The sequence below is a fragment of the Panthera uncia genome (assembly GCF_023721935.1).
Source record: "Panthera uncia isolate 11264 chromosome A1 unlocalized genomic scaffold, Puncia_PCG_1.0 HiC_scaffold_16, whole genome shotgun sequence".
Classification (NCBI taxonomy): domain Eukaryota; kingdom Metazoa; phylum Chordata; class Mammalia; order Carnivora; family Felidae; genus Panthera; species Panthera uncia.
The window spans coordinates 23,218,277-23,231,470 of NW_026057576.1; the positions used below are offsets into that span (position 1 = coordinate 23,218,277).

Here is a 13,194-nt window from a genome sequence, read left to right on the forward strand (position 1 = left end):
AAGTACTCAACAAACACTGGCTCACTGAGTCAAGATTACGCTACAGATATTACTTTCCTCCTGAATGAGATGGAGGAGAGAATGTAAAAACAACCACATCATTGATGAGGATCACATTTAAGTTCTGTATCATCACTGGCACTGGCATTGCTAATCCGTTACTTCCTCTTCCTCCTCCCTGGGACTTCTAGAGCCAGCTATCCTATCCCTCCTTTTTAAAATCATTGACACGTGCCTGTCGTGGACAGATGACTGCCCTAGAGAAGGGAGACAATGAGTAAGAACTTCCTATGCCAAACAGGAGTCCTCATTCAACCAAAAAGGAAAAAAAAAATATATGAACACAAAACACTATAAACCAGAGGTGGAGTAGAGATATCTTTGTTCTAGAGAATTTGTGTCTCACTGGTATTCCTGAAATCACACACCCAGGGTCCTAAAGTAACTGTTCACTGAATGCTTACTGGTTGTAGCAGAAAAACAGGATAGTAATTACATGATTGTTAAGCAACAATTGGGTAATCAAATTAACATCATCTCTGAGGGCCACACAGACATAGGGGATATCCTGAGAAGGACACAAATCACCCGTGCAGTATCCCAATGAAATACATAGAATCTCAATCTAAACGTGGGAAATAGGAGGAACTTCTGTCCCACAAAATAAGGGGCATACACCATTGAGAAGAGAGCTATAGTCTTCAAAATTTCAAGGCCATAAAAAACAAGGAAAAGTTACAGAAATGTTCCAAAATAAAGGAAACTGTAGATACCTCATGACTAAATACAACACTAGACTGGACCCTACACTAGACTGGACCCTACACTAGAAGGGACCCTAGACTGGACCCTACACTAGAAGGGAAAAAATGAAGAACATCATTAGATCAACTGAAAAATTTGGAACATGAATGGTAGATTAGATGAAAACATTTTATCAATGTAAATTTATGAACGTGATAACCAAACGTAGTTACGTAAAATAAAATCTCTATTCTCAGAAAACGTACACTGAAATGTTTAGGGAAAAAGGACTATGATGTATGAAACTCTCACATGTTTCAGAAAAAGAACTGTGTGTGGAGAAACAAAGACAAGAAACAATACAGCCAATGAGGTAAAACGTTGATAATAGGTAACTCCAGGTAAAAGGATGCCATTTTGATAACTTTTAATAGAATCTTACAATTTTCCCCCATATTTTTATAAGTTTCAAATTATTTCCAAAGAGGAAGCTTTTGAAGAAAAGCGGATCAACTATCATCAATCACTCAATAATAGAAAAGTGGGCCTGCACAGGATCACAAGTATTGTGTCTCAAAGGAGAGAGCCCGTGGGAATGGTGCTGGGGCAGCCTTCACATAAGATGCTTCCTGATGTTCCAGAACTGGGTAATCCAATGATGCCTCTACCGGGAAAGACACGGTGCAGTAATTCTAAGGACCACACCGATAACAACAATAGAGTGGCAGAGTCATTAATAGCTGCCACCTAGGTGCCCCGGCTTGTGAGACTGGTCCCAATTTAGAGAAAATGAAGGTGAAGTTTGGAGAGATAGCCCACAGTTGCCCAGTTAGCAAGTCTTTGAGGTAGGATTACAACTCAACATAATTCTAAGGCACGGCTCTCAACAATGAAATCACAGTAGTTCTCTCTCCTCTTCCTCAACACAGACTTCGCTAGTAAAGAGTGTGAAACTGCTTCACTACACTCCCCATGCTCAGACACTTCAGGGGACATAAACTGGTGTGTATACCGGAAATAGCCATCCTAAACCCACTCATTAAGGAGAGATGAATTAGAGTGCCACCCAGTTTCACTCCCAAGTCACCAGCTCAAACCTACTTATATAACTGCTTCTCTGGGACCGTTTAGGCTCATCTAGTCAAAACTGCTTTCGGCAGCCAACCACATTTCACCCAGAGTAACTCTGCCCTTACTCTGCCCCTAAATAACTCCCCCAGGTCTCTCTGCTAAGGTCTTCTAATCCTCCTAGGGACTTCTCAAATCATTTGTCCTTGCCTTTCAAGTCTTTTGTAGTTTATTTTCTCCTGGCCACTTCCGAGGCTTCTTTCTTGGCTCTAAAATTGCAATGAATGGGCCTACGCTTTCTGATGTCTCAGGGTTCCTTAGGGATCTCAGTTGCTACTTCCTGGCTCAGCAAGACCATCTGACCCAAGAAATTTCGAGATTTTAATGGAAATAGCCGACCCTCATCTTTAATGGAAGATGGAAGTATAATACACAGGAAAACTAAATAAGGCAGAAGTATATACAAAATTAGAAAAACAGACCATTCATAAAATCAAATATTGGTTCAATGACTGTTCTATCCCAATGATAAATCTTTGTAGAATACGGCAGCCACCATTCCATGGTAGAGGACTGCACGGAGCTCTGGTTAGTCCAAGAGCAGCCTTACCTCACAAACGGGAGAGGTCTCCAGCTGTATTTGACCACTGTAGGAAAAAAAAGGATATAAAGTGGAATTTAAAGCATACATACTTCAATGTAGAAAGAGAAAATACATTTAGTTACAAAAAGGTCAACATACTTTAGTGCAGAATCTTGTAAGTCTAAGGCTTCTACTGATTCCACAGGATAAAAGTTTACAACATTTCTCTCTGAAACATCTGTGCTTAATCTAAAGAGTAGGAAAAAAAGATGTTAGCATGTTAGTTAAACTTTTCGTAGGTTCTATGATTTTAATAAATCCAATGCTTTGGGTCATATTTAGTTTATAATTTTAGTATATTAAAAAGTTATGTTTATCATTAGATTAAGTACTCAAAGGTTTATGGTAGAAATTTCAAGCTACATGGTATTTTTCCCACCATGTGCAAAATTTTATATAATTTGAACATCATTTTCTATCTGCTATTGGTACTGAAATACAACTTATTTGCAATATAATAGCAATTTCTGCCAAAGTCATAATATTCATAGGTAGCACAAAATTCTATTCTAGAACTTGATTAATTTATAGAGGTAAATAAAATTGCTAAGAGTACTATATTATGTTACATGTATGAAGGGCATTTTGTTTTAATAGGAAGATATCTCTGATATATACTAGTACTCTCATTTTAAAAAATTAGAATTCATAAGCAATTTGATATGCAATTTTATTTCTGAAATTGCCTTACAGATAGTTTCTGAATTTCTGCAATTTTAAGAGTTGAATTCTGTTTAAGATCTATAAAACCAGGAATTTCTGTAAGTCATATGTAAGTTACAAGGCTACTGTAAAAGGTAGGGATGAGTCATATTATATATGCCCTATTGAAAATGCTGTCAATTCTATAATCAGAAATCCTTAAAAAAGAAACCAAGATAAAGACAAAATATGATACCAATATTCAACTAGGTTTTTTTGATGTTAAGTTTGTATGAAAGGTAAAGCTCTAACATTTAATCCTATAATCAGTGGTTTAACTCAAACAACAAAAAGTTTGGGCCTATGAAATATGAGATAAAGGAAAAACCCAATATTTATGTGTATTTTTATTATTAATATTCAGTCCCAAGCAGCTAGAAATAAGTGACCTCTTGAAGAGCCCTCTCTTAATAGAAACAGTGACCCTTTCTTTATCGCTATTATACTGGCTCACAGAAACATTATTATAAGTTAGAACTGTCCTATCATGATAATTATTCAGGATGAACAACAAAGATCTAAAGCAGCCAAAGTAGTGAGTTATTTTAGGCAGCAAATGAAAGCCATATAAAGTTTTACAATATGATACAATTTTAAAATAGCATTCCATAAAGATGCAAATCAATTAGCTCTTGGAAAGTTACTCAGGGCTGTTTTCCTCCGCAATTCGCAATTCGAGCACACACCCACCACTCCACTCGCTCTACATTCTTGGCAACTCACTGCCTCAAATGTTTCCAAGCTAGAGAGGAATCTTGAGGTCCTCAGTTCATCGCACTTCTCATGAAGGATGACGAAACTAAGGCCCAGAGCTGGGAACCCTCCTCCAGGTCACCGAGATCTTCACTACTGGGCTCCGGGCCCACATTCCCCAGCCACTTTTATTTCCCCCAAACGAGGCTGTTCTTTTTCACTTTGTGGTTCACATATTAATCAATCTCAAATTTGTAAGAAACGTTTATTGGGGGCGTGATACAAAATGCAAAAGGTACAAGTACTGAAATAATATATTAAGTTTGAGCCCAAGGGGGGGTCCTTTCTCTGTAATGTCACACTTTAAGTCTCGATTCTGGACTCATGTTCCCTTCCCATCTATACGCTTAGCCTTGGGAATCTCATCCTCATTATACAGCTCTGTTACTGCAGCACCTTGCGAAATGACTTTCAAATCTAAGTCTCGAAGCCCCAGAACGAAACTCCTAGCAGCAGAATGGACATTGCCACCTTGGATTTTATTTGGCACATCCTATACGGACCACAACATCCTCCTCCTCAACCCTGGGGCCCTCTTGGTTCCCCATCTCAGATAACCAGAAACCTGGTGCTCATATCTAACCAGTCTGCGCTGTTCCTTCACACTGTTCTCACCACCCACTGCAAATAACCTGCCAAAGAACTACAACAGTGCCTGCTGCTAAGGGTCTACAATTCATAAAGGTATAAAAAAAAATACTAATTTAGAAATACCTACAGAAAAACATCCACAGTAATATATTTCCTTCCAGTTTTAATTTTTTTTTCTGTTTCTGACACAAGTAAGACCTAATTCAGTCTATATAACTGGGATCAAACCTTTGCATTTTATATACTTTTAAAGTGATTATAAAATGAGCATTCTTTTTTTTTTTTTTAACGTTTACTTATTTTTGAGACAGAGAGAGACAGAGCATGAACAGGGGAGGGTCAGAGAGAGGGAGACACAGGATCTGAAACAGGCTCCAGGCTCTGAGCTGTCAGCACAGAGCCTGATGAGGGGCTCGAACTCATGGACTGCGAGATCATGACCTGAGCCGAAGTCGGCCGCTTAACCGACCGAGCCACCCAGGTGTCCCTAAAATGAGCATTCTAAAATATATTGGAAAATTTAAAAAAACACATTGTATCAGCCATGTTCTATTCCATTTTATAAAGGACCAAATTATATTTAAGTATCTCTAAAATATTACATTATTTCATTTTCCCCAAATGAAATAGTTTGCTATAAAAATATCTTCCCGTCATAATCTTTGTTCATATCTCTTTATCCCTTAGGATACATTTTTAGAATTTATTTCAAAAAGTTTACATATGTTTTAGACAACGGCCATGTACTACTAGGATGTCTTCTAGAATGGTTTTGCTAATTTGCCTTCCTACTAGCAGTTTATAAATTATTTCATATCTTCACAATCCTAAAAAGTAAGTACGTGGATCCCATCTCACAGAGGAGGAAACTGGCGTGCAGTATAGTTATATCTTAACCCACATTAGTGGTGCTGGAGCTGGGTTCAGAACCTGTGGCTGGCTGATCCAAAATCTGTTCTTTACCCCCAGATGAGCTGCTTCCCCATTCCTTATAATTTCCCACAAACACACACAACACACACACGTGTCCTCTTGTCCCTGTTTCCCACCCTCTCACCGACTTCCCTGGTTTAGAATGTGAAACGCAGCTCTTTAAAGAACATGCTTTGATTAGGCATTCACGAATAGGCCAGGCTCTGAGCCACACAGTAGGGAGAATTAGGAACATGAATAATCGTACTTTTAAAGCACCACCACCTCCCTCTATATACGAAATAAAGTCTGGGCTCCTCAACACAGCATTTGAAGACATCCTCAGCACCCCTCCGACTGTCCCTCCACAGCTTCTCAGCCCTGGCTGTGCATCAGAAGTACTACCCAGATTTTTAAAAGGTGGAAACAGCCAGACCCCAGCCTCCCAGGTAGAGTCCACGCCTGCTCCACTCCTTCTGACCTCCGTGCCTTTGCCTAAGTTTTTAATTCAATCCAGGGTTTGCTTTTTCCTTGAAATGTAATTTCCTTGAAATGTAATTAAAGGCCCAGATGAACTACCCCAGCCTTCAGGGAGGCCAGCCCCGCCATCCCCCCATTTCCATCTGCGGCCAGGAATTCACTGGAGCCTATCACTTTAAGCACCTAAATCAATTACACGTACAAATAGCTACTCAAAGCCATCTCTACCATAGCTTAAGTTCTTAGAAGGCAAGGGCTGTGTCTTGTTCATCTTTATATCCCCAGAGGTGCACGCAGTAGATCTTCCCATGATCTCTAAGCACTCAATTAATGTCTACAGAACTGAAATGCTTTTCAAATCAATCGCTAAAGACTTTCAGCCAAACACACTGACCCATCACTATTCTTTTAGGGCCAAGCAACATTGGTGGTGAGCCATTACTGGCACTCTGGGACTTGCTAACCACCCTTTTCATGAATTGCCAAAATGTGGTATAATTTCTGTGTTCACCATATTACGAGACCGTATCATTTTCATATTTAAGTCCACAAGACCCATAAACAGTTTACCAGGAATAAGCTTTGGATCTATTTTCCTAGTGATAAAGTAGTTAATACCTGATACTGGCTATATTGTCTTACTGAAAAATATTTTGTTCACAGGAATTCCATGATCCTTTGCTAAGAAACCAAAAAATGTATCCACTGCATTCTGTGCCTCTGATGACAATGGCCAATTCAATTAAAAACTTATCTCATAACCCCAATCTTTAGAAATATATTATTTAGGTAACATAAGTTTGGCATCTCAAAATAAATACGATAGCACTTGATAAAACAATTCTTTCATTTTTGGAAAATCTCCTTGGTATTTCCAGAAGTCAGGAGTTGAACTTGAGGCAACATCAAATGTGCATTTTCATCGTGTTGCTATTTTCTAAGAATTATGCCAAAACCTCCCATATGAAGTTCATGAAGGGTGAATACATTTCATTAAGGGGTAGCAAAAGGGGGGGATGATCTCCATCACTCCAGAAGTGTGACTCTGACGCTTATGGATCTTGCAAAAGCTTTTCTTTTTGGGGGTTAGACTGAGCCCAAACTGTGTACAGATGTTTTTAAAGGCGAGACGATATACTCACATGAAACCTGGGCCAAGGAAAGACATACGTACCTGTTGGGATCTTGCAGCAAATCTACCGCTTCCCTCAGCTGTTCAATCATCGCCATATCCACATCCTGGTCTTTGGATGAACTTATTCTGTAGCATGAACCAAGCATAAGAGTGACAATGATTACTAGAACATGGATATTATCTAGATTCTTAAGAGCACACTTATAAAAATGCATCTAACATGTAAAAGTGATTTCCACAAACTCCACCTCATAATGAACGTGTGTCAGTAGCCCGCAGAGGAGACGGCCAGAGTGTGGTGGAAATGGAGCTACTGGGTGGGGGAAGCCTGGCTCTGCTTTTAAATAGCAGCTCATACAAAGTCTCAATGCCCACGGGCCTGTATCTGCTTCTCTATAAAATCAAGGCGATGTGCTCTCTGGGTGGTTCCCTCGCTGTGCTTTCCTGAGCCCTGGGGGGATGCCCTGACGCAGCAGGCCTGCAATACTTTTGCCTCTTCCAACTCCAGTGCTACCAGTGTGGCTTGCTTGGTTTTATTGCTTTCATACAATATTGGATTTTGCTGTGGGATAGTGGTTCTCACTCAGCGCAGGCTCTTTAGGCAGCAAAATCATCTGTGGCACTTGAACAAAAAGGCCAAGCCAGAGACTGGGGCTCCACAGGCAGGGTTGAGAATGATTAGATAGAAGATTTAGAATGGGGCTTCCAAAGCCTTATACACAGTTGACCCTTGAACAACGCAGGTTTGAACTGCATGGGTCCGTTTATACACGGGTTGTTTTTTTTTCCAAAAATATATTGGAAAATTTTTTAGAGATTTGCAGCAATTTGAAAAAATTCACAGATGAAATGCATAGCCTAGGAATACTGAGAAAGTTCAGACAAAGTTAGGTATGTTTTTAAGAATACATCATATAATACATATAACATACAAAATATAGGCAAATCAACTGTTTATGTTATTGGTGAGTCTTCTGGTCAACAGTAGGTTTTTAGTAGTAAAATTTGGCAGGTGGGGGGGGGGGAGTTGAACGTAATATACAGGTTTTAACTGTGCTGGGGTTGGTGCCCCCAATTCCTGCATTGTTCCAGAGTCCACTGTGGTTTAAAAGAACACCCTCCCTATAAAATCTCTTCTTTGATTCTATAATCAAGCTAGTCCTCCTTGATATTACAGAAATATATTCAATGAATAGATAATACAGGACAGTGATGTGAAAGGTACCTAGCAATGTTTTTAAAGGTCAAGAGATATTTGATCATGGTTCCTGCTCTCCACTACAGAATATAGGTCAATGTGTTTCTCTGGGTGGAAACACTTTTTTTTAATTTTCTTTTAGTGTTTATTTATTTTTGAGACAGAGAGAGACAGAGCATGAGCAGGGGAGGGGCAGAGAGAGAGGGAGACACAGAACCTGAAGCAGGATCCAGGCTCTGAGCAGTCAGCACAGAGCCTGATGCGGGGCTCGAACCCACGAACTGTGAGATCATGACCTGAGCTGAAATCGGATGCTTAACCAACTGAGCCACCTAGGCTCCCCTAAGTGGAAACACCTTTTAACATAATAAAGACTCACTAAGGGGGAGTCTCCTACAAGATATGAAGGAAGGTCCAGGCCCACATGCCAGATCATGGAAAATGAAATCCTGGGAACCAAAAATCTACTGCATGCCACATGGTCCATATTCAATTCCCCTGGAAATGGTTCATCATATGATAGATGACTCAGGCCCTCCCCTGTAAAGCTGGCCAAGTAAATCTTTATGTGCAATAGAGTTAAAGGGCTATCCATGTGATGTGCGATTCCTTGGGTTCAATGCCAGCCCTTTGTAACCCTGGGGCAAGATCATCGATCTCTCTGTGCCTCAGTTTTGTCATATGTGAAATGGGGGATAATAATAGAACTTACCATACAGAATTGGTGTGAAGATGAAATCAGTTACTACCTATGAAATACTTAGAATACTGCCGAGCATGGAGTGTTTAATAAATGTTAGCTATTACAATTTTAGACACAGGACCAAGACATGAGAGGTAAACGGTTTTCTCAGCTCTTGAACCTGAAGGCTAGGTAAAGAGTGACTGGGACTACGTATTGCTCTGGGTCCAGTTGTTGGTTTCTTCAGACAAATGGCAGTAAGCTAGAATCTCCAGTGTAGAAACTTCATCTAATCTCCTGAATCACATTCTATCCACAGCCTCCAATCAGATGAAACTCAAGGCCAAGGAAGAGGTGTGACCTTGCACCGTAACACCCCAATACCATGACAATAAGCATCTGACAGAGAAAAACCTATTGATAGGAATGATAGGAAAAACTTATCAATGATAAGAAAAACTTATCAATATCACTGGGTGAGAATATAGGCTTATCCATAGTAAAGCAGACCAAAATTCTATCACGACAGGGCTGCCTTCTGCTTGAACCATGAACTTTACAGGTAGCTCATAACCAGGCCCTGGATACTCACATTCCCTCAGGTTGCCAGTGCGTGTCCTCTTCTATCCGTAACAGTTCTTCACAGTCCTCAGCCCTATCCTGTGGACAGAACATACGGGAATTCTGAGAGTCACTGGCTATCAACAGTCAACAGTCAAACCCTGCCTTCGTCCATGTTCACAGGACCACTAGCCACAACAGCCAAAAGGTGGAAACAATCCAAGTGTCCATCTACACATAAACGGATAAACAAAATATGGTCTATACATACAATGGAATGTCATCGAGCCTTCAAAAGGAAGTTCCGACACGTGCTACAACACGGTGAACCTTCAAGACATTATGCTCAGTGAAATAAGTCAGTAACAAGAAGCCAAATACTGTATGATTCCACTTATATGAGGTCGCTAGAGTCGTCACCCATAGAGACAGAAAGCAGAATGGTGGCTCCCAAGGGAGGTGGGGGGGCAGGGAATGGGAAATTACAGTTTAATGGGTTTGAAGTCTCAGTTTTACCAGATAAAAAAGGTTCTGGGGATGGATGGTGGTGATGGCTGCAAAACAATGAGAACATTCCACTGAACTCTACACTTAAAAATGGCTAAAATGGTAAGTTTTATGTTATAGATATTTTACCACAATTAAAAATTAAAGAGATCTGACCCAGGACCACAATACCGGTTAACTTAGAGTCACAAATGTAAAGCTTAATTCTATTTCTTACTACCCTCTTAGCATCTCTTGCTGTTGACAGATTCCTCCATTATTAGTTGGGTTTGTCAGTCACATGAGAATACGCATTGTACTGTTTGTGAGACGAGGGGTGTGTGTGTGTGTGTGTGTGTGTGTGTGTGTGTTCTTGGGAAAAAAGTATAAAACAATTAACAGAAAATGCCTCAGAGTGACCTTTCCAGAAAGAGAAGACATTCATTTCCAGATTTTAAAAATTTCCACTTTCCTCTTTTTACAATGGACATACTTCTAAGAAAAGTATTCACCTAGAATGCATTGAAAAGAATGTGAATCTCTTTCCATGTTAACTTTTACTAGATGGTAATGGCAATTCTGTTACATTTGCAAACTTATCCTGATGCACTGAGTGGTGGAAAGCCAAGCAATTACTGAATATAAAAGAAAATCAGACACATTTACAGACAAACGGAGAGGTTATGTCTGACAGGGCCCAGCTCCTAATGTCAGAAAATACACACCCCAAACTTTGAGAAGATGTTCCATGTTATAAAAATCTGAGGACACTGGAAGTACGTTGGCATTTAAGGTGACAGACTGGTAACCTTGAACTTAAATGTTAAGGTGCCAAACAAAAGAAGATTAAAAAAAATTATTTGATCCTCAACTTGCCTTAATATACGTTATAAATTCTGAACGGAGAACATCTCTTCCATCAGTAAATTGGTCTCTTTCTTCTCCTGAGTTGTCATTGTCCCCCAGAAGGGAAGGCTCTGGTTGAAATTCCTGATGAAAGTCCCCTATCAGGAAAATACAGAGAAAGACAAAAAGACGGTCTCATGAAGAGACAAGCAAAGCACAGATGAACCTCAAAACCGGCTAACTATTTCAGTCTCCTCTCTTACCTCTTATAGACGTATTTGAGTGACCCCACTTCTCTCTTCCCTGACGGTGTCAGGAAAAGATGAATAAAGGAAGAAAAGGAGGAAGAGAAGTAAAAGAAATGGAAAGCCCCCCAAAATGAACTGGAAAGTCAACTCCTCTTCGTGGCTTAGTCCCTTATGAAAGCAATGAGATCTCCTATAACTTTCTCAAGAAACAGAGGAAAGAAACTATAAAGAGGCAAATGGAACAGCAAACAGATCTCTTCTCCCCGATCTGGAAACAAAAAAGAATCATGGAGGGCTACCTTTAAGGACTCCCCCCTAGCAAAATACCCACTTCTAGAACAAAGAGGAAAAAACTCACTGGTAACAAATTACAGAATTCTTTTATTATAAGTTTGCCTAAAACACTACCTCCTATACTGTATAATGTTATAAAGATTATCTACTAAAAAGGCAGTTATATTCTTGCATGAAGTACAGTGATATTTCTTGGAGACTGTATGGTTCCAATCATAACCTCAGATAAACCTAAATGCTAAACTTATGTGCTAAACTAAAAAAACCTGAAGGTATGAAGTGAAAGCAAACACTAGTTGGTTCACACAGCTCCCCTATCACTAATGAGGGCATATTCAAACTGTTAAGGAGATGATCTGCATATTAATCTAGTTCTGTATTATTCACTTATCATGAAATCATGTGCTAAAAATCAGCAAACACTAAATTTTAGGATTTTCTTTAACAGTCACTGAACAAATAGGAGTAGTAAAAAAAAAAAAAAAAAAAAAAAATCAAAACCCTGCCCTAATGTAATCGACTGAGGGCTTCCACCAACTTTTGAAATACGTTGCTAGGATTTTCAAGGTAGGCAGGACATAAAGTGCTTAGTGATCATTTGATGATTATTAGAGAACCACAGAACTTTAGAGCTACAGAAGACCATGCGTAATTAGGTAATTAGATATTTCTTAATCTAACCATCTCACTTATAGGTGAGAGAATTAAGGTCAACTATCGTGTCCAAAGTCAAGTGGATTCCTAGGCACACATCTCAACTATATTTCCTCCCTTCACATGTGGTTAGAAGTGGCCATATGTCCGAGCCTAGCTTGTAAGAGATAGGCACTCCTAGGCCCAGCCCATTAAAAACCTCTTGTGAGCAAACCTCCACGTTCGGCCCTCTTCTGCCCTAAAATAGGACCTTGGAAGTCTTGTGTTAAAGATGGTGGAATCTCAGAATGAAAGCAGCGTGGGTCTTTGGAGGGGAGCTGCCTGCCAATCACTAACTCTCGTGTAGACTTGATTTGGATTGTGTTAAGCCAGTGAGATTTGGGGATTTCATGTGCTACCACGGCTGTTGTTGCCTAATAGCTCTACATAGCAATAGTTTCTTTCCAAGAGTGGATTTAAAGACTGTTATATAAATCTTCAAAACGAGAACAACTCTACTACTGGCTAGCTGTGTGATCACTGGCATGTTACTTAAACTGTCCGGGCTTGGTTTCCTCACCTGTAAGACGGAGATGATTAAAATTTCGGAGTTTTGGACTTTAAATGGGATCACTTTCACAGATGAGCAAAGAGCCTGGTGCTCAGGACATGCTCAATAAGCGTTAGCTATCACCATGGCCCTATCGGGATAGATTGCAAACATAGCATTTGAAACTTAAAAACAAGCACTTTCTCCCCATTACTCATTGTCAGACCTTTAACTGGGCTAAGGCGATGGCATGAGTCCTCCTTGATGATCTGTTCTTCTTCCATGATATTTGACATTGGCACGTTGAGGCTAACCGTGTCTTCATCAGAAGGCTAAAAAGAAATAGTGCACTGCTTTATTCCAGGGACAAGTGTTCTCAATGTAGATTAAGAGAATGCTATATGATAAAAAAAAAAAACCCAAAACTGTGATTCTCAAACACATAATATTGAGTAAAAGATGCCAGATACAAAGCACAGTTCCACTTACGTAAGTTCAAAAACCAGCAAAACTAATCCATGGTGTTTGAAGTCCGGATAATGGCTATTCTTGGCTTGGAGAGTGGGCGCATGAGTGGGCTTTCTGGGGTACTGGTAAAGCTCTGTTTCTTGAACTAGCAGCTGGTAATATGGGTGTGTTCGCTTTGTCAAAACTCACTGAATTAACAC

At 39.8% G+C, this 13,194-nt stretch overlaps 1 protein-coding gene across 4 annotated transcripts in view; it reads right to left on the reverse strand.

Annotated features, from left to right (window-relative positions):
• The window catches only part of LRCH1 (leucine rich repeats and calponin homology domain containing 1), a 202,073-nt gene that overhangs the window by 38,190 nt on the left and 150,689 nt on the right, over nt 1–13,194 (reverse strand). For all 4 annotated transcript variants that reach the window (XM_049646939.1, XM_049646938.1, XM_049646940.1 and 1 more), the window contains exons 8-13: nt 12,753–12,858; nt 10,832–10,959; nt 9,501–9,568; nt 7,068–7,154; nt 2,555–2,644; nt 2,423–2,459 (exon numbers count right to left, since the gene is read on the reverse strand). In XM_049646939.1, the coding sequence (XP_049502896.1) occupies nt 2,423–2,459; nt 2,555–2,644; nt 7,068–7,154; nt 9,501–9,568; nt 10,832–10,959; nt 12,753–12,858 (516 nt within the window). The remainder of the gene's footprint in view (nt 1–2,422; nt 2,460–2,554; nt 2,645–7,067; nt 7,155–9,500; nt 9,569–10,831; nt 10,960–12,752; nt 12,859–13,194) is intronic.